This window comes from Balaenoptera musculus, chromosome 2 (assembly GCF_009873245.2).
Source record: "Balaenoptera musculus isolate JJ_BM4_2016_0621 chromosome 2, mBalMus1.pri.v3, whole genome shotgun sequence".
Classification (NCBI taxonomy): Eukaryota; Metazoa; Chordata; class Mammalia; order Artiodactyla; family Balaenopteridae; genus Balaenoptera; species Balaenoptera musculus.
This window is the reverse complement of record NC_045786.1, coordinates 74,895,376-74,917,382: the sequence shown is the minus strand read 5'-3', so window position 1 is coordinate 74,917,382 and position 22,007 is coordinate 74,895,376. Positions and strand designations below refer to the sequence as shown.

The 22,007-nt window shown below is 37.4% G+C and overlaps 1 protein-coding gene across 3 annotated transcripts in view; it reads right to left on the bottom strand.

The window, feature by feature from the left end:
- Positions 1 to 18,144, bottom strand: part of SLTM (SAFB like transcription modulator) — a 45,024-nt gene extending 26,880 nt beyond the window's left edge. Inside the window, exons 1-5 of one of the 3 annotated variants that reach the window (XM_036844923.1) lie at positions 17,645 to 18,144; positions 16,603 to 16,690; positions 5,844 to 5,908; positions 2,981 to 3,178; positions 2,027 to 2,074 (exon numbers count right to left, since the gene is read on the bottom strand). In XM_036844923.1, coding sequence (XP_036700818.1) covers positions 2,027 to 2,074; positions 2,981 to 3,178; positions 5,844 to 5,908; positions 16,603 to 16,690; positions 17,645 to 17,806 — 561 coding nt within the window. In that variant the 5' untranslated portion in view covers positions 17,807 to 18,144. The remainder of the gene's footprint in view (positions 1 to 2,026; positions 2,075 to 2,980; positions 3,179 to 5,843; positions 5,909 to 16,602; positions 16,691 to 17,644) is intronic. The other 2 variants (XM_036844924.1, XM_036844925.1) reach the window with 2 other exon arrangements.
- Positions 18,145 to 22,007: the final 3,863 nt, after the last annotated feature.

Sequence of the window (22,007 nt, the reverse complement as noted above, 5' to 3'; positions counted from 1 at the left end):
CCTTTTCTACCTGGCCTTTTAAGAAAAACTTTGCCAACTCTTGTTCTATAGGATAAACAACTCAATTTCTTTAACAAATAAGATAGTAGGGGAAAAAAGATGGAGAGAAAACCTATAGATTAAAAGAGGCCTAAAAGACATTTCAATCAATCACAATGTCTCAATCTTATTTGTATTTGGATTCAAATAAAACCTGTTTTTAAAAAAATTTTGGACAACTGAGTATTTGAAGATATTAAAAATCGTGTTTTAGGAGTAATAATGTAAAAAATAAAAGAGTTCTGAAATTTTTAAATTTTTACATACTGAAATTTTTAAAGTGAAATACAATGTCTGGAATTTGTTTCAAAATAATGCAGAAAAGGGGAAGTGAACAGAGGTATAGATGAAATAATACTGCCCATGAATTGATAACAGCAGAAGCTGTGTGATGGGTACACTCTATGCAGTATTCCTTAACACACGTAGTAAGACAATACATTCATTAGTCATGTTTAGAAGCATCAGATCATGATGGAGCTCAGATACATTCATATATATTTCTAGATATTCCACTATACATCATTTGGGAAGAGGAAAAAGGTCATTTTACTTAAAACTTCTCTGAAGATGTATCCTCCCTTTTGATATGATAAGGCAAAACTTGCCCCTTGATGAGAAGTATATGTGTTATTTCATTCTCTGGATGGAATGGGAGCAAGGCCAAATCTAGCCCATAAACATTTGCAAAAATTAGAAAGAGGCACTCATTCCTTAAGATACTTCTATCTGTTAAATTTCTACAATAAACGTATAATCTATTATGAGAATGGGGACCCTCAGTGTGATGCTTTCACACACTCACAACCTGTGCAACTGTAAGAGAGGCCCTTGATGAAAATTTAAAAACTCGTTGCCAAAGAATATGAAGAGTTCAACTTTACCTTTTTGCAAATTAGTAATCTAGAGAAGGTATTCCTCCAATTTGGGAGTTGATCTTCCTCATCTACTTTTCATCATTCAGAAATGAATGTACCTGAGGATAGTATGGGGGACAAGTCTACAGACTTTCAGAGTCCTAATATTTCCTTCCTGAATATTCCAAATTACCAAAAACATTTCTCCCAGAAATGCAATTTCTCCCCCATTGTAATAAACACAGAGAGCCAATATATAGCCTCACCAGCATTTCAAAGGCAAGAGAGCTGCAGGAAAGAAGGCATGACCAGAGGCAATCAGCTAAGCAGTCTATGAATATACGCCCCATTATATACTCTTCCAGTAAATATTAGAGTGAGGAAATAACACAGCTGGATCACTATTTTTTCTAAATCTAGTCAACAGAGGGAATCCCTATCTCTATTTGAAAGTATACTATTTAAAGAGGGTACATGAACACGGTATTCTTGAGTACAGATATGAGAAAAAGACAAAGGATAATTTTTTGGTAGAGAAATTGAGCTATAAATGTGTTTACAGCATCTGTACGTCATACTTTAAAATGTACACTATGCGTATCACATATACCAAAAACAAAATCTAATACAGAATAGAAGAGTTGTCATTTTCTATACACACATACACATACATACATACATACCCCAAGTAAATTAATTGAACAGAGATTTTTATCATTTTTATACTATGCCCATCCTAGGAGTGTTAAATTAACAAAATTTTAAAGCCTTGAAAAGGATATTAGTACTTTTAAATGATTTATTTTATATCAAAGTGACCAAAAAAAATCAAGGAGTGTGAAGGCTTCCCAAAAGACTGGTAACTAGAGTCATGTTTTATACAAAGGATAGACTGTTTTTATTTTTATTTTGAAAATGGTAGGAACCTTGTTGTAATAACTTCCAATTACCTCTATGGCAACAGATATTTCAGCTGCCACTTTAAAGTATTTTGTATATACCACATAAGTAACTCAGTATTAAATTTAAGGCAATTTTATGAATTAAAGAATTATGAAGTCAAAATAAGATTCCTTTTCCAAGGCCTTCCACCCACAATATCAAATTCATAGGACTAAATGTAAACTTACTTGGGCTGTTAGAAAGGTATCATCTTCACCTTCTTGAGCTTCAATTTCCTAAGTAAAAGGGTATACAATAGCTTTGCTTTACAAAATATCTGGGTAACATGAGAATGCTTTTATGCTATACCCGATTATCACTTGCCTCGTGTTCTGTGCAGGGTCTATGGATACCATGGGTCCTAAGTCAATGCTTAATAATTCAGGCTATATTTTTTATGCCAACAGAAATGCTTAGTCACATTGATAAAAGAATTTGAAAAATGTCCTTCATGAGCCCTTCATTTATTAGGCTAGGTAGAACGAAGTGTTCTAGGCATGAATACTGACCCCCTAATCCCTTGATTTTCTTAAGATGTACTAACATACTTCAAAGCAGGACAAATGATCTATTTCATTCAAAGAAAAGATTTAAAAATTATATGCTTTTAAGTTAAACCTTCATAAGTAATTTCCTCACCATTGATAATAACCAAATAAATGCAAATTAGTCTTTTATATGTACTAAAGTAGTAAAAACAAAACAAACCAAAACTACCACCTTATAATGTTAGCAAGGTCAGAGTTAGATTGGTACACTCATTCACAGCAGGGTAGTAAACAACTTAAAACTTAAATATCCCAAATTAAAGGAGTAGCTATTAGACACATAGAAAACAGTCTAATAAATTGTGGTGTAACACAAGAATTATGAAGTCATTATGATATGTTATGTGAAAATATTATATAGGATAGCAACTTATGGCATGATAACTACTAGGTAAAAATATATACATATGTGGAAGATAATAAGCAAAAATAAAAGGGTCATCTTAGATGGTAGGAGTCTGGGTGATTTATAAATAACTTTAAAAATATATTTTTTGAAAGTTATGTGACTTTCACATTGAACTAGAAAAATATTTTTTATTATTTAGTACTTAATTTAACTGTGTCACGTTTTAAAAAAAACTGGCTAAAGACCTGACTTTCGATGTCCTCTTTTTCTATATCTTCTATTGCTTCTGCCTCTATTAATTCATGAGCTCTCTTGTTCTCTTCTGCAGAAAGTAACTCCTTTGAATGCACATTTTCGTCTTCATTTTCACCAGATTCTTCAGAGTCCTTTAGTTCGTCATTTCCATCTTGTTCGTGTGCCTCTTGATGCTCCAATTCACAGTCCTTTTAATGGTAAGAAAATTTGGTACAACTCGAGGCAAAGTACTATAGGCTATCCACCAAACCTTTTTGGTAATTTACATCTCTAAATGTTTTCACTTTTATCATATTTTGACATTATTCCCAAAGTCAAAGTTCAATCATTTTATAGGACACACTAACTGTGTCTTTAAAAATAGAGGGGGGTCTACTACCAACGTCATTAAACTATGCATCAGAGTTCCCAAATCTCTTACACTGAAATACATACACCACTAACTGGATTGCTCTCAAGTTCCAGTTGTTTAATATTTACCAAATCACATACTTGTACGAGCTGTCCTTTAAGACATGGCTTCAAAGAAATGACTTCTTTTCTCCACATGTCACAGTTTGATTTAACTTCAAAGACCACGGAAATCTTACATATGATAATATAAAGCTTATTTCTAATTAATAATAAGGAATCCCAACTGTTACACCAATGTCTGTTCTTAGAAAATATGCAAATAATTAATCTAAATGTATTAGCTTTGAAATCTACCACTATGCCACAAAGCCGATTAAGCAGGGGAACATAGGTTGGGATTGCCTCTGTGAAAGAATATCTGTTTGCCCTTCAAAGTTTAAGGATACAAGGGTACCTCAGTAGAAACAAAGAAAAGCAGCAATCTGCCTAGTTCCCTCTTTGATTAACTGCAGAGAAAGGGCTGAAAGCAATGAACATTCCTTCCTCCTTTCCTATTCTCATGGTACATCCAGCAGATTTAACAAAAAGTTTCTGGGTTAAAAGGGGAAAAGTGCAGGGGTATAACTATTAATCATTCATAGCTGAACTGCAATGAGTGAACTGAAATTTCTGGTGGGCACCGAGAAGAAATACGATTGTTTTGGAATATGGAGTGCTTGGGGAGCAGGGCGTCTCTGGGACAGCGGTTTAACCAACTTCACTACCTATGGGTGGAGGAACGTAGGGGATTGAGAATGGAGTAGGTGGTTGGTTATATGATGGTAGAAGAATAGGTACAAAACAAAAGAAAATCACAAGGGAAGTCACTGAGGGAACTTCATCTACTCTGAAGTGCCAACTTTGACCATTCTCCTCACCAATAAGTAGAAGTAATTCCTATAGTATTCACATATCTAAGCAATAGGTGATATTTACCCACCACTACTGTATAAATTCCAAAATTACCAACTCTGAGAAACAGGGAAAGCATATTCACTTAATTTCTATCAAATTCATCACATACGCGGATACTTCCAAAGGGAAAAAGAAATATAAAGAGAGTGAAGATATATTTAAATAGGATTTTTTTAAAAGCTCTTTTGTTCTTCTAGACATTATGAGACCAGGTTCATTTAATAATTACACAAAGGCATCCTTTGCAGTACATATAAGAGACAGCAATATTACATCTTGTAATGTTTCAAACAACTGAAATATTTTTATGAATTGAAGAGCTGAAAGGAAGTTAGAAATGTGAAAACTAGAAGGGTTTTTACTAAGTCACAATGCTTTTCCAGGTTATGGATAATTTTGGTTTAATCATGCACTCACTAGTGAAGATAACTAGAGAAGAGCAAAGGAACAAACCTAATGGAAGATATACCACAAGTATAAAAGAATACAAAGACTGAAGAGTTCTTAAATGCTCAAACGAAAGCTGGTTACAGACATGCAATCATCAATTTTAATGGATTCCTGAGCAAACATTTCCTAAACTATCTGACTGCAGGGCTAACTCCTCAACCAAACATCTCTTTCTCTCTGTGCCTGCCCTCAAAGTGTAAGATACAAAGCGTTGAGACGCACGGTGCTGTGTGGCTTGTGTGTGTATAACGTAGAGAGCTAGACCACAGGAGAGATGGGTGGGTGAACTGACATGAGCTGGCTTCATGGTGGAGCACACAGACATCCCAAGATGTTACGGCAATATGGCCTAACTGTACACAGAAAACGGAAATACATGGGGTGTAAATGTACCTAATTTAAGAGGAACTATGCTCATTAAAAAATTCCTGCAAATGCCACACTACCTAAGATCTAATGATCAGTAAATAGCAGATCACACTTCATTAAAATGAAAACAAGCAAAAAAAAAATCTAACTATGATTAAAAATAACAGAATGTAGAACTGCCACAACCTCAATTAAAATTAAAATACTTCATATTTCTGGTTGGTCAGTTTTAAAATACATTCTTTTTTAGCCAATAAAGACCTGGCTTATCTTTAAAGGGCAAAACAAATTTCTTAATCTGATCTTCACCAAGTAGCAACACATCAGCAACTTTCTCCATTTTAGGGACTACATTATTCTAAGTTCTGTTTGTTATACACGAAAGCTAATGCGATGGACAGTACCTTGTCCAGGAACTAAGACAACAATTGTCCTGTAGCTGTTCCTCTGGCCCCTATGTCTCAGATTTCTACTTAAAGGCTCGGACAAACATTTTTTGCTTTGTCTCATTTAACTAAAGATAATGTTATTTATTATATTTCTCAACTATGAGAATTAATAAGATTGACAATATTATATATAAGTCTAAGACAATATTGATATAAGTCTCTATCATTATTTTACCTACATATTTCAGTGTCTATTGTTCAAGTAAAATGCATGAATTCATCATGCAAAATGCTAGGCTCAAAATAAACATCTTAACCTGTGTAATTAACACTTTACCTTGACAAAAGCATCATCTTCCACAGAAGCATCTCCACTCAACTCATCTGCTTCCTGTTTTTTACCTGCGAAAGAAGGAAAATGGGCTAACAACCAATATTTTATTACTTTAAAAGCAAAAAACATTCAGAGAAGTTTACCCCGAGGTACCACTCTCCACTCCCAAATCATCGGACAAAGCTAATGCCAACTGCTTATAAATCACCTGGCCACAGCTGTCCCAAACAAAAAAAAGCTTTATTAACAATGTCATGCTGTTTCATTTCACTAAAATAAACTGTACAATTAATCCTACATATGAACCCATCATCTTAACTGACTTGACATATGAGATACATTTTTTACACCACTCAAATTCTCTACCTCCAATTCTCCCGGAAGTAGCAGCACCTTTCAACAGTTCTCTACTATTTGTATACATGACCAGACATCTGATAGCTAAATTCAAGACTCATATCCCCCATAAAGCCATCCCTAAGTTCTCCTTGTCAACAAGCTTTCTCTAAAATAAAATTCTCACACTTGACACCTCACAATCCATCAGCTGATTATATATTGCCTTGTACTCTCAAGCACATCTTGCTTCACCATTTAAAAAAATACCTTAAGTACAGGGACTGCTTTTATGCTTATTTTGTGTTTCTCCAAAGGCCTAAATATAAATAGCGCTGGGCGCTTAACATAATGACTGATTTAACTGATTTAAGGCAAGTAGAAATTACTTCAGACCAAAAACTGTTAAGAGCTTCTAGATAGACTACAGGCCTCCCTGACCCAGCCCTCATCTTCAAACCTTTGCAAACTGGTGGTTGGAATTTTAAAAATGTTTTCCACATCAGAAAAAAAAAGTTTTCCACAGAGCCAAAGCTAAAAGTTTGTGTTTTCAAGCTAGTCCACAAAAATCTACTAATTAAATAACCCATAATGTATCAGAAATGCTGTAAAAAAAAAAAAAAATTCACAGCTGCTAAAATTTTACTATTAAATTTTTAAATTTTTATTTATTTTGAGATGTTAATGAATGTTCTTTCCTGAGGCTAACTAATCAACCTTTCCTTTGCGTAAAACAGGAGTTGCCATGTCTCAAGCTTCCATGACCCCCAGAGTAGAGGGTTTCGCTGTGAGGTAACTGAAAAAAAAGTTAGGATGCCTCCCTTTCCCATGTCTCCTCACCAGCTCCTATCTTCCATCTACTCCCAATCTGAAATCCTTTCCATGAATGAGAGATAAAAAGTGAAACAAGATACTGGTCCTTTCCAAATATGTGAAAAGATTAAGAGTAAAGAGTTTTCTTTTATCCACTGAGGGCTTGTGTGAATCAAAAGAGAAACAAAATGTGGAGCTTAGTGGCATTTGTATTTTAGAGAAAATACAAATTAGAAGTTACTGTAAGGGCAACAAGACAGCTGTTCCTTCCTTACAAAAGAAAACAGTATCAGGTGAGAAAGAGCTCACTAAATTGTTTTATCACGTTTAGAGAAAGTTCCATAATATAAAAACTTTAAAGATGCTACCTTTGAGAAGAAACAAGCTTTTTAAAACTATAGGATTGGGACTTCCTAGTGGTCCAGTGGTAAAGAATCTGCCTTCTAATGCAGGGGACGAGGGTTCGATCCCTGGTCGGGGAAGTAAGACCCCACATGCCACGGGGCAACTAAGCCCACATGCCACAACTACTGAGTTGGCGCACCTCAACTAGAGCCCACGTGTCACAAACTACACAGCCCATGCACCACAACTACAGACCCCATGGCCCTGAAGCCCGCGCACCACAACGAAGAGCCCGCAGGGCTCAACAAAGATCCTGCGTGCCACGACTAAGACCCAACGCAGCCAAAAATAAATTAAATAAATAAAATAAAACTATAGGAATCCACCCCCCAACACATACACCACCAAATAACCTACAGAGTATCGAGCTTTTGGATGAACTCCTTCAGATCATTTGCAAATACCATTTACTCTTTACAAATATAAAATGCTTTACAATTTGCAAAGCGCTTTATTTTTTTAAATTTATTTTATTATATTTTATTTTTGGCTGCATTGGGTCTTGTTGCTGTGCGCGGGCTTTCTCTAGTTGTGGGAGCGGGGGCTACTCTTCGTTGCAGCGCGCGGGCTTCTCACTGCAGTGGCTTCTCTGTTGCGGAGCACGGGCTCTAGGCGTGCAGGCTTCAGTAGTTGTGGCTCACATGCTCTAGAGCACAGGCTCAGTAGCTGTGGCGCACGGGCTTAGTTGCTCCGCAGTATGGGGGATCTTTCCAGACCAGGGTTCAAACGCGTGCCCCCTGCATTGGCAGGCGGATTCTTAACCACTGCGCCACCAGGGAAGTGCTGCAAAGCACTTAAAAAAAAAGGTCACCTGATTTTTCCTATCACCCCATGGTACATAGGGCCGGTAATCACGATTTTACAAAAGAGAAAATGAACCCGAGGTTACACAGCTTGCCCAAAGCTAGTAAATGGCATTGTCAGAACTGGAAGCCAAGGCTTCTCATTTCCAGTCTTAAATTCTTTCCACTTCATCTTACTATGACCTACTTAAAAGACATTATTCTAGTAAGCAGTGGTTAATGAACTCAATTTAAAGATACCATCTTTGAAATGGCAGCCCTCAGCATAATGACAAGCTACATATACTATGCACACTCCATGGTGAGTTTCACTTGCCTTAGTTTACTTAAACGAAAACCAAATTACACTACATCAACCAAAACAACAACAGCAGTCACTACCACTGCTTAAGCAGCTTCCACAGTGCAGACACTAGGATAAACGCTTCATATGTATTAATGCATTTATTTTATCCTCTTAACTAGCCCCATTTTACAAAATAGGAAACTAATGCTGAAAAGTTAATCAGATGACAAAGTTAGTAAGGGTAGTGCTTCAGTTTAATCCCAGGCCTATTCCCACTCCTCAAAAACCACAAAACCATTGATGTTCAAGTAGCTACAATGTGCCAGTCGTTAAAAATGTTATCTCTTTTAGCATGAACACAGGCTCCACAAGCCACATCCATAAAATTTTAAAATGTGAGCGTCACAGAGATTACGTAACTTGCCCCATGACAAACAGGCAACAAGAGGCAGAGGTACACAAAAAGCTCCAAGTTTGCTATCCCTTATTGTTTTTAACAGCTGTATCACATGAAAACACTGGACACAATGTGTCATAAGCTTGTAAACATAAAAACCACAAGGACAAGATTTTCAAACATACAGTGATGAAACTTTAATAATAACCTGATAGGTACATAATATTTAAGAAAACTGACATTTCACACACTAGTTTTTGACTCCTCTCATGATCTGTAACTCTGCACTTGTTTACACATGATGAATTAGAAACTATACTGTAATTTCTTCCTTTATGAAAAAAAGTATCACCCCTCCACCATACAAAAATAATTCACATCTTAAAAAGCTATGATGTTCATCATCCAGCCCAGAACCTAGTACAATGCTATATAATAAGTAGATACTCAAGCATTATATATATCCTGACTGATAATGGTGTAGGTTCTAGGCTGCATGCTGGCAGTAAACAAGGTCTGGATTTCTATTCAGAATTTCTATCAGCCCTCACTGGGACAAAGGTAAGACGTGACACGCCAGTCAAAGTAGCATCATGTGCAACCCCATCCTGTCAGTAAGGACTGTAAACTCCAACTTTAATGAGGTTACAAAGTACATCTACAGATTCCTAACTTTTATGATGTCACAGATAAGAAATAACTTAAAAGCAAAATCAAATCCCACTTAATTCAACAAGAACCACCAGCTTAGGCCCATTTTTGTACAGTCAGTAATCGTTTATACCCCATATCCCATTTAAGGCTGTGCTATGAAAGCTCCTACAACAAACTAATAAATGAATCCTTTGTCCTTCAGGGAATCTGGCATATACCACAGAAATGGGAACTGGTCCAAAAGCAAAGTAGCACCACCAGGATGAAGAAGCTAAATGAAGGTGCAATGTAGTCGGAAGCCTAACTTTAATGCTTTGAGGAACAAAACTAGAAAATAAATTGAGTAGTAAAGATAGTTTGAATAGCAAAATAAAAAAATGGAAGCAAAATTACTTACCACATCTCAAACTATCATAGTAGTAACATAGTTATTTTGAAATTTCACTGCATGATTTTAGAGTCAAAAGTAAAATGGTAAAGTAAAAATGTATACACCAAAGGAAGATGACACTAGAACACCTCCTTAATTATGCAACATTGTTTGTATGGGTCCACAAATCCTTAGTGAAACCGCTGGGACCAGACATGTTTCAGAACTGTCAGAGTTTAAGAGAGTACAATAGTGTATATACCATTTGTAAATTTAAACCTCCCAGTGGCTTCTGGAACAGTTTCTCTCAATCAATCACAGAAACATTTGTGCAATGAAATATATGAATATTAACATCAATTAGGATAAATCAAGACTATAAGTAGCCTCACTTTTGCCACCAAACTTAAGAAAAAACTTCATTTTCAGAATGTTTGTATTTCAGAATTAACAATAAAGAATTCTGGATGGCAATTTGGTTTTCTCCTTCAAAGGCAAACTGGTCCTTACAAGGTTTGGTAATTTTCCTTTTCAAGTACAGAAATACCTCCAGAAACAAAACGAAACAAAAAATCCACTTAACAAGTAGATTTTAATGTAATTTTGCCAAAAAAATTTTGTGGCTGAGTAATTTTTCCCCTAAACGTTTACAGAAGCTATGAAACGTAGAAAATGTTCAGTCACAAAATTTCTGTTGGATAAGATGGGGGAAGACTCAGAGACCAGGCCAAACTGAACAACACTGATGTTTCCAGCAACAACCTCCCCTCAACTGTATGAAATCTTAAAATAATCATGTACTATGCCTTGTGTTAACCATCTGCATATGTGTTTTAGTCTCTCTTCTATTAAAGTGGTATTTCACTAATGAAATCAGTTTTCTAAAAGGCTTTGCACACTGTCTTAAACATAGCAGTCATCCAATAGGTCATTTTATTATTTTTTAAAAATCTACCATAAAGATAATTCATACTCATTATAATAAAATAAATCTGGAAAACACCAAACGTACATTTTTTAAAATCTCTTAACTTTGTCATCTAAAGACAACCAAACTGAACATCCACACACACTTGCGAGCGTCTGCACAAGATTTTAAAAGGCAGCAAGAATGTAACTGAGTTCTTAACGGATGACTTTTCTATCCTATCAATAAAAAGAAAATAGCACTGCTTAACTCAGCATTGCTGTGAGCATCAAATAAAGCAATGTGAAAGTTTTTTGAAAACTGTAACAGAGAACTAATTGCAAACTGACAGGCGGAAAGAGATGAATGAAAATGATGCTAAGTTTCAAGCTGTAATCTAGAGCAGCCAGTGGTTCTTAACCCAAGCTGCATGAGAATCACCTGGGGAACTTTTAGAAAATACTGATTCCTGGGCCCCCAACAGAGTAACCAAAACCAACTCTCTGGGGGGCAGGAGCCTGGTATCTGTATTTTTAAAAACTCAAACGAGGGGCTTCCCTGGTGGCGCAGTGGTTGAGAGTCTGCCTGCTAATGCAGGGGACACGGGTTCGAGCCCTGGTCTGGGAAGATCCCACATGCCGCGGAGCGACTAGGCCCGTGAGCCACAACTACTGAGCCTGCACGTCTGGAGCCTGTGCTCCGCAACAAGAGAGGCCACGATAGTGAGAGGCCCGCGCACCGCGATGAAGAGTGGCCCCCGCTCGCCGCAACTAGAGAAAGCCCTCGCACAGGAACGAAGACCCAACACAGCCAAATAAATAAATAAATAAATAAATAATAATTAAAAAAAAACAAAAACTCAAACGACTCTAATGTAGAGCAGACTGAGCATAACTAAAGAAGTTGGAGTGAGAAGAACATACAAGGTTACTGTTTTCAGATTCTCCAGACTAGAAAAAATTTAAATTCTACCTACCTTCAACAAAACACCTTGAGTAGGTATGAACCGGTATTAATTCTCGACAAGGTAAAAAAAAAAAAAAAAAAAAATCCTTAAACATAAACCTCCTATGAGTACATGCACATGTACATATATACCTTAGATCATGTTATCTGTGATAAAATCTGAGTGGTGGAATTAAGGGCAATTTTCACTTTTTTGTACTTTTCTGGATTATCTAATTTTTAAAATGAAAACATTTCACTTTTATAATCTGGAAAACAATTCTGTAAAGCCATAATACAAACTATTCCAGGTTACCAGAACTGCCACATAAGGCTAACTCGGGCTGTGGAGTTTATGGTGTGAATGGTTAACTCCCGGAATTGCACCACACCGAGGCCCTTTTATTGTAATGTGTGAGAACTATCTTATAGGTGATTAAATACATCGGTAAACTTCAGCCTTAAACCCTAAGCCATTGTTCAGTCTCTTCATTAAAGTCATCTCTGATGCCACCAACTGATAATAATGATTGCTTTTTCCTCTAATTCCTGGACAATTCTCACTTTATTTTACATGAGTTCATGAAAGAGAAGAAAAAGTGTGAAGTCTTCTGTCCTTAATTCAAAATGCCTAGGAGATGAATGACATGGGAGAAAGACACTGTCATAAAGTACTAGAAAATTTTATCTATCTCCCCACCAGGATCCTTGACACACACCATATTTGACACAATAAAATAGCTGAAAAAAGTACAAAAGTGCTTTGATGATAAACATAATCCACCATATACAACTGCATAAGTCAATTGCAGGCTTTAATGGCTGAGGTAAAAGGGCCTGATTTTGTGAAATGAAAATGACATACACAACTTCTGAGGTTGGACAATATTCCAGCAAAAGTTATGAGGCTTTCCAACACAGCAACAACTTGGTGAGGGATAAAAAGGCGAGTGCCATGATTCACGTACTCTAAAAGTAAGTACATTTCACAATCAAGTGTTTAAGGAGAAGCCACTAGTGCTGTTGAGAAAAGCACCTTAAAAAGAAAAACTGTTTGTAAAATAGTAAAGACTATTAATCTCTGATAGACTGCTGCCTACAAAAAAATATGCAATTAAAATAAGCACCAAAAGAAATATTTTTAAAAGCAGTTGTTAAGAAAGTCATCATATGGCCCTCAGTATTCATTCAACAAACCTGTTATGTGCCAAGCAATATGCAGGCATTACAGAGACTAATGTAAATAAAAGACTATGTCCTCACCCCCACAAAGCTTCTAGCCCAGTGGGTACCCAAAAAAGATTTATGACAATTTTGTCCCCAAAATGCTTCTCAATGCCACAGTTCTGATTAAAGTTTCCTTAACATCCAAACACACAACAGTTAAAAAAAAAAGCAAGCATTACAGTGCACTATGATACTAAATTACATGAAATTCATTTTATGTGGTTGATTACTATATTCTTATTTGGCATACAAATTTTAGAAAGCTTTACACAGTAAACATGTAATTAATTATACTGAGTGTAGTACTTTCCACACATAATCAGGCATTATGTTTGGATAAATCTGTAACCCAAAAATATACTTGTTTCTACAGTGGGAACAAAACAGATTTTATATAGCAGTTTGAATCTTTTTTAAACCTGCAAGTATTGTTAAGTGAGTTTCAATTCGGTAAGTACTGATCACATATACTTCTGAATATTGCACTGATTAACTACTTAAAGTAACTTTTGCTGAAGTTTAGAGGTGACTTGAAAGGCTGAATATCCAACAGAATGATATGCTGTTTACAGGTGAACCAAAAGAAAGTTTACATCTATAATTTCTAAAAGAAACTAATGAGGAGTTAGCTCTACCTGTTTAACCGCTTTCTTAACACACACCCAAATAGTGACAGTAACTCTCACTGGTGAAGCGCTCTTCTAGGTTACTTATTAAAAATTTCATAGCAAAGAGAATGTGAAAAGACTCAGAAGTGAGAACCAATCTAAGCTTAAAACTTCACCCCACTAACTCTATGCAAATAGATTTTACAAATATGTTAACCATAAATATTAGGACCCGCTATAACATTATCAACATTTGTTACAAGTTTGTGAGTTTGTGCTTGTAATAACAGCATTTTAAAAAATATTCTACAATATATTTAAGAATGCAGACTCCTTTTCCTCTAATCTGTCAAAACATAATCATTTTAACACAAAAAAATTGTTTGAGAAATAGTGACCCTGCACTTATAAGAGAACAAACTTAATATTTCACCTAAGTAACTTTTCAAGACCCATGAAGCTTCTCTTGCCTTATCATTCAACATCATTTAATTTTATTGCTACATTAAACCACATCATCATAAGAATTATTTATTTTGCCTAACAAGCTGTTAAACGTGGGGTCTTGCTGTTGTCTACCTGACTGCCTCTAAGTAATCCCTTTCTTTATCCTTATCCTTTTTCTAGTATTCCCAGCTAAAGATATCCACGCTGACTGAGGACCTAGGAGTTTTCCTGTTCCTTCCTTATACATCTATTTTAGCTAAAAAAAGAATTTTTCTTCTGGCTCCTAGCTACATATAATTATTAAATTTCAGAATTAAGAGACCCTTACAGATGGTCTAGTAAATTTTCCAATTTTACAAAAAGGAAGTATACCCGTTGAAGGAAAAGTAGTATGACCAAGATGCAATTACTTTCAAGATAGATACTGTCAAGTGAAATAAGATGTGACAAAAAGAACATCATATTACAATACTATTTAATTTCTTGAATCCTTAGTTTTAAAAATCTGTTAATTATTATTTTTAAAAGTTTCCTTATTCAAATTTGATGTCTAAAAATTATTTTTAAACTTAATTTAAAATTTAAAATAATCTTACTTATAAGCATCTTAACTGTAAATTAATTCAAACTAGGTTCTTAGTTTGGGATTTACATTATGTTCTTTCTCATTCACAGGATTTTCAGAACAATGATAAATGGAACTCAAGGAGACAAGAGCTATTTATCACACATGTCCCAGAATGAGTCTCATGAAGTACTCAGTTGTAGTGTGCTGCAGACAGACAATTAATGTTACGACTCCTGACTAAATACTACAAGATACCTTAACATCAGAGTTATGGAAAAATTCAATTTCAAGTATCCTTATAATCCATATAAGAGGAAAAAATTAACATACTTATTATATATATATTCACACACATACATACATACACATATACATATGTATACTGAAAAACTTCTTAAAATGGTATATTGCTGAATTTATTGCTAAAGGTAGGATGAGTGAAGTTCCTAATGACTGAAAAAGAAAGGGATACACAGAGAAATTAAAAATAGGTGAGAATGAATAAATCAAATGAGATTTACTTTACATGCTAAAATCAGTAATCAGCTTAAATAATCTGGGACTATGATTAACACATAACATCTATCAAACTACCATAATATGCTAAATAAATGACATGAATCAAAATCATTATAAGAAATCACAATAAGAAACATGGTTAATTCCTGATGTACTTATTTCTGAATTTTTTACGCTTCCTCATTTTGAAATTGCCTCTGGGTTTGTCAGCAGAGGCTTCTCAACACAAGCTTCTCTAACACAGGGAAATGTATCCCTCAAAGTGATACACTGAGTTAAGAATTACATTAAAAGCCACAGATCTTCAAGATAACTTTGTTACTCCTCTAAACACCATTTCTATCTCTGCCATTCCCATCCCATCCAGAAAATGCTTCTTTGCCCTTTTCAATTTCCTTTGGCACAAATAGGGCACTCTTGCAAACCTACAAAAACTCTCAGTGAGACGGCATCAAGATGTGCCTGGTCCCAATACTCATGCAGATTGCTTAAGATCAAACTTGACTATTTCCTTCTTTTCAAGGTTAATCCATTCAACCATTTTACTCTAGTTCAATCAATCTGGTCTACAGCAGAGAGTAGCATTTAGGATCACTTAAAGCAGTAAAGAGTGTTAGGTTTTTAAAATGCAGCTGCATGGAACTTGTATGTAGGTACCAGGATCCAGATACCTACATCATGCCCACCCTCTGACACTGTCCTTATCAGGAGAGAAATCTGTAATTATTCAAGTAAGTATTTCACTTACCAGAACCTTTTAAATATATCTAAGTCCCATTTATATTGTTAAAATGTTCATTTAAAACCACCTTTACCTATTCATTAAATCACCACATCCTAGAAATATATTCTGGCCTACTTTAAAAGTTACAAAATCAAAATCATTAACATATCCCTATAACTTAAAACTTTTTATTTTTAAGCTAATTAGTCATGGATTTTTTTCCCCCTACCTTGTTAGTATGATTGGTAAGGTCTTTTTGAATTTCACTGAAAATTAGAATGTTTAATGGCATAAATGCAAATTAAGTTCACCAAGTCAAACAAAATACTAAACACGAAGGTTATAAAATTTTAATATACTAGAGAAAACAGCAAGGAGCCAAGGTGAAAGATTTGGTAGGAATTCCACCAATACTCTGCCAATTGTGGGGCAAGGTAGACATGTATTAAACCGTATTTTATTCTTTAGGTCTTCACACTATGAAGGAAGAAATATTATGAAACTTGACTTTGTAATTTTTTCAGGAGCAAGAAAGAACTGGTCTCACTTTCAGGTCAGCTTCAGCCAAATCTTAAGGGCTACTAGTCACCCAAAGCCTGGCAACAGTAACTTTTCTTCCTTGACCCAACAAGGCAGAGTGCCAGAGGGAAATAGCAAAGAGTAGCACTATATAAACAGGGCAAGTGGCACAAGAGCAGAGGCAAGTTATATAACCAAAATATATTTTAAAATATGTTTATAACTCGTAACAACCTTTGCCTTTGGTTGGTTTCTTGTTTGGAGTATCAGTTGAAACAGTTAATTCAATATTATCTGGATCGCCTCCTTCCTCTTCAATAGCCTACATTAGAAAGAGAAGTTAATATGCTACACAGTCTATCTAAACTTATTTTAAAAAACGAAATGAAAAAAAAAAATTAGCAAACCTCAAGCCTCAAGACATTAGAATTGCCAGTCATTTCATAAACCAACTTCACAAAGGAGCAATTAAACTACACGAGAGAAACTTTCAGGAGGAAACATCATTAGGTATCAAAATCACATGAAGTTTTACATATTACCCAGTCGAGAAAACTAACTGACTCATATTATCATACTGAACAAAAGTCTAAATATTCTCGATTGCAGAAAAGTTGCTAGCTACGAAAGTAAAGAACTAAAAGGAGCTTTCCTAATTTCTATAGTACAAACTTATTTCTCCTCTACTACAATTCCAACGCTCACTCAAACCAGAAAGATAATCAGGGAAGAAAAAGATTATTGCGCTATTGCAAAAACTGAAAACCCAGCGGAAAACAAACCCTTTCTCTTACCCACCCATCAACTCCCACTACCAGTTACCCCCAATATGGGGAGGAAACGGTTGGACACAATTAAACGGTAACTTCGCAGAAGTCACCAAAGTAACCAGTCCCTACGAGGCCAAGAAATGCACGCGCTCACCATCGCTAAAGGCTGGGGACCGAGCGCCTCCCGGGTCTCCACGATCGCCCTTGGGAGGCCGCGCCGGCCGTCCGCAGCCTGGCAGGGACGTCCCGGGGGAGGCAGGAGTGCGCTCGGCTGCGGCGGCCGGTCCCGGGAGGCTCGCGGGCCCCTCGCAGGCCCGGCCCGGCGCGCGGGGGCGGGGGCGCCGCGAGAGGGTCCTCGCCCTCCCGCGCGCGCGGGCGCCGCCCGGGGCCTCCCCACCTCGCGGCCCCGCGGGCCCCGGCGGCTGCGAGCAGCCGGGGGCTGCGGCGGAAGTGGGGGCTCCGAGGCGCGGCCTAAGCTCGCCTTCCCGGACCTAGCCGGGCCTCACCTGCTTGAGTCGGGAAACGAGCACAGTCTTGACTCCGGTGATGTCCAGGTTCCGCCGTTTCAGCTCGGACTTGAGATCGATGACCCGCAGATCGGTGATCTTTTTACCTTCCGCCTGACCTGAGGCGGCCGAGGCTGCCACAGCACCGGTAGCGGCAGCCATTTTAGAAGAACAGCGCGCTGCCTAGGCAGCGAGTGATCTGCAGGGCGGCGGCAGCAGCTCCAACTTCAACTCAGGCCTCGCCGGCCGCCGGCGCCGCACAGCGCTGCGCACAATGAGCCACTAGCCCCGCCCCCGTCCGCCACCCCGGCGCAACCTGCAGCCTCAACCAGCACCCGGATGAGGGGCGCGCGTGCGCACTGGCGGGAGGCGGGGGATGGCGCCCAGCGCGCGCTGCGGGGCCGGCCGCTGCCACCTGGGCGGTGCGACCCCCCCCCCCCCCCCCCGCCACCTTGCGTGGACTGGGAGGTCAGGCGCCTTCAGCCGCACCAACGTCCGCCGTGCCGCCGTTCCCCACCGCTTCGTTAGCCATTTTCTGGAAGTGTCTCGAGTCTTGAGCAACAGCAGTGCGCTACGCACTCTCGGCATAGATAGTGCGCGCGTCACTCAACACAAACCAAGGGGCGTGTGCGCGCCCTAAACCTCTTCCAGGGAAATATTTTATCGGTTCTGCTGAGTAATCGAAAAAATGTGGCCGCTGTGCGCGAACTAACTGGGTTCCCCGAGTTCCGTTCAAAGGCCGGAAAGAAACTCTGGGGCGGTTAATATAAAGAGTATAAAGGGTTATAAGACTATAATAGGGCTGGCGTGTGTGACAAGTCCCACTAGCCGTCTCGGGAAAACAGGCCTTTGCTCAAGAGGCTTAGTCTATTCTAGGGCTGCCCATCTCACTGAAAAAGCAGGACAACTTCCCTTCTGCACTGGCCTCAGTTTGCCATCCTCTCCGGGGGTCTTGATGGCTCAACACAAAATTGATTGCTGAATAAGGAATTTAGTTTGTAAGTACTCGTTACCGTTCTCATATACTGTGTTCACTGTTTTGTCCCCCTCAAAATTTAGGATTCCAAGAACAATGACAATCCTTTTAGGCGGGACTAGACTGTACAAGTGAGTAACTTTAGGCACTATTATTAATCGTCAAAGCATAAGCATTTATGGAATACAACTATTCTATAAATTCCATGAATAGAGTATGACACGCAACTCTTACTGGCATTTCCTGGTTTTAAACTTGATGAGGTCTGTGTCACTTTAGGTTGCTTTTCTCATTAACTAATTAGAGCAAAAAGAGAAAAACTGGATATTATAAAATAATACCCGCCAGTTAGGTAGGTAGTTTTTTTATGGTTTATAATGCACTTTGACATGCAATAACCCCTTAATCTTTCTGCATTCTCTGAGGTAAATCTCTGCAAGCCTTAGAGAGATTAAATGGCTTGTCCGTGTTCACATAGCTGGTATGTGGCTGAACTGGTGCTCAAATCTGGTCTCCTGATCCCAAACCCACCTCTGCCTCTATTACAAGTTGATTCATAGCCATAGAATATTAGAACGCAAAGGATCTTTAGAAATCTTCTGGCTCATTCCTCTCTCTGTCTCTCTCTTTAATAGATGAAGATTTTAAGATTTTTACCTAGGGATCCCACAATTAGTTACTGACCAAACTGGCACTAAACCTCAGTTCTCATGCCAGTGTCTTTTCCACCCTGCTCCCACCTTCTGTGGACACTTGTAAAGAGGGGTTATATTAACCCAAAGCTAATGTTATATGTAAAATGAATGAGTTTTGTTCTTTAAAAAAAATCTAGTAATGGAGTTATCTTAAAATGGAGACCTGTACCTTCTGATCTGATGCACCGGAGAACACATCACCTGCCAAATTGCCAAGAATGTTTAACCTAAATCTCATCATGAGAAAACAATCAGACAAATCTAATTGTAGGACACTGCACAAAATAACTGCTCTGGGGACTTCCCTGGTGGCACAGTGGTTAAGACTCCGTGCTCCCAATGCAGGGGGCCCGGGTTCCATCCCTGGCCAGGGAACTAGATCCCCCATGCATACCGCAACTAAGAGTTCACATGCCACAACTAAGGAGCTGGTGAGGGGCAACTAAGACCCGGTGCCACCAAATAAATAAATAAAAGTAATATCTAAAACAACAACAACAACAACAAACTGCTCTGGACTCTTAAACAAAGCAGTGCAGATGTCTGTTGGTATCAGTGCAGGACTGGTTCCAGGAACCCCTCAGATACCAAAATCTGCAGATGCTCAAGTCCCTTATATAAAACAGTGTAGCATTTGCATATTACCTATGTACATCCTCCTGCATATTTAAAATCATCTCTAGATTACTTATAATACCAAATAAAATGTAAATGTTGTGTAAATAATTGTAAACACGATGCAAGTGCTATGTAAACAGTTACCAGTACGTGGCAAATTCAAGTTTTGCTTTTTGGAAATTTCTGGAATTGGGGGGAATATTTTTGATCCACAATTGGTTGAATCCATGGATGGTTGAATGCATAGCTATGGAGGTTCCAACTATATCATGAAAGTAAAAGTAGTAGAGCAGTTCTAGAATACAGATATATGATAACTAAACTTTACGTGTGACTGTTGTTTGGAACCTGGATCAAAGAATGAAAAAGCGGCTTAAATGGACAATTGGGAAATTTGAGGCAATTGGGAAATGTGGCTTTGTATTAGATTGTGTTATGGTACCAATGTTAAATATCTGGAGTGTTATATCATGGTTATGTAGAATGTCCTAGTTCTTAGGAGATATTTGCTGAGGTTCTTAGAAGTGAAGTGTCATTCTGTCTGCAATTTACTTTCAAATGGGAAAGAGAGACAGAGAGTGCAGCATGAGAAAGAGAAAGAGAACATACAAATGTGGCAATAAGTTACAATAAAATAAGTGTGGCAAGAGGTTAATAATTGGGGAGACAAATGTGACAAAATTAGGCAAAATTAACAATTAGGAAATCTAGATGAAACGCATAAGGTTGTGCACTGTATACAGTTTAAATTTTTTATAGGTTTGAAGTTATTCAAATTAAGTTGGGGGAAAACCCACACATAAATCTAACTTTTTGTAAAAGAGAAAAAATAAAATGGACACAATATATTTTTTCACTTTTAACGTGTAGGATATTTAATTTTGTCATTTAACCTATGATTCTTGTTTTTTGGAATTATCTAAATAATCCACCTTTAAATGAATCTTTTTTAGTACAATATTTTTTTCCTGTTTTCATCTTTTAGTGAAATATATTTAGGTGAAGAAACACGATGCACTTATTTCTACATCAAGAACACTGCTAGAAAATTGACAAAAAATTTTTTTTATTGAAGTATAGTTGATTTACAATGTTGTGTTTGTTTCAGGTGTACAGAAAAGTGAATCTATTATACATATACATATATCCACTGATAACTTATATTTTATGTATAAAGCCTCTTGCCATTTATTATTTCTGCACTCAATATTTTATTGTTTTTTCAGATGTTAACATCAACTTTATTCATGTTCATCCAAACCAAGAAAGGTTCAAAATGACTTTCAAAATAGGAAAGTATGCAACCAATCTGTGCTACAACCACATGATGAGATACTATTTAATAATAACAAAAAATAACTTTCAAGCCACTTAAGACACAGAAGTAACTTAAATGCATATGGCTAAGTAAAGAAGCCACTCTGAATAAGATTTCATATTATATCATCTGATTTATATTACATTCTGAAAAGGACAAAATTATACAGACGTTAAAAAGATCAGGGTTGCCAGGGTTCCATGGGGGTCCAGGGTGCTGAATAGGTGGTGAATGTATGATAACTTTTTTTTTCCACATCTTTATTGGTATTGGAGTATAATTGCTTTACAATGTTGTGTTAGTTTCTGCTGTATGACAAAGTGAATCAGCTATATGTATACATATATCCCCATATCCCCTCCCTCTTGCATCTCCCTCCCACCCTCCCTATCCCACCCCTGTAGGTGGTCACAAAGTACTGAGCTGATCTCCCTGTGCTATGCAGCTGCTTCCCACTAGCTATTTTACATTTGGTAATGTATATATGTCAATGCTACTTTCTCACTTCGTCCCAGCTTACCCTTCCCCCTCCCCACGTCCTCAAGTCCATTCTCTGCGTCTGCATCTTTATTCCTGTCCTCACCCTAGGTTCATCAGAACCTTTTTTTTTTTTTACATTCCATATATCCATATATATGTGTAAGCGTACGGTATTTGTTTTTCTCTTTCTGACTTACTTCACTCTGTAGGACAGACTCTAGGTCCATCCACCTCACTACAAATAACTCAATTTCATTTCTTTTTATGGCTGAGTAA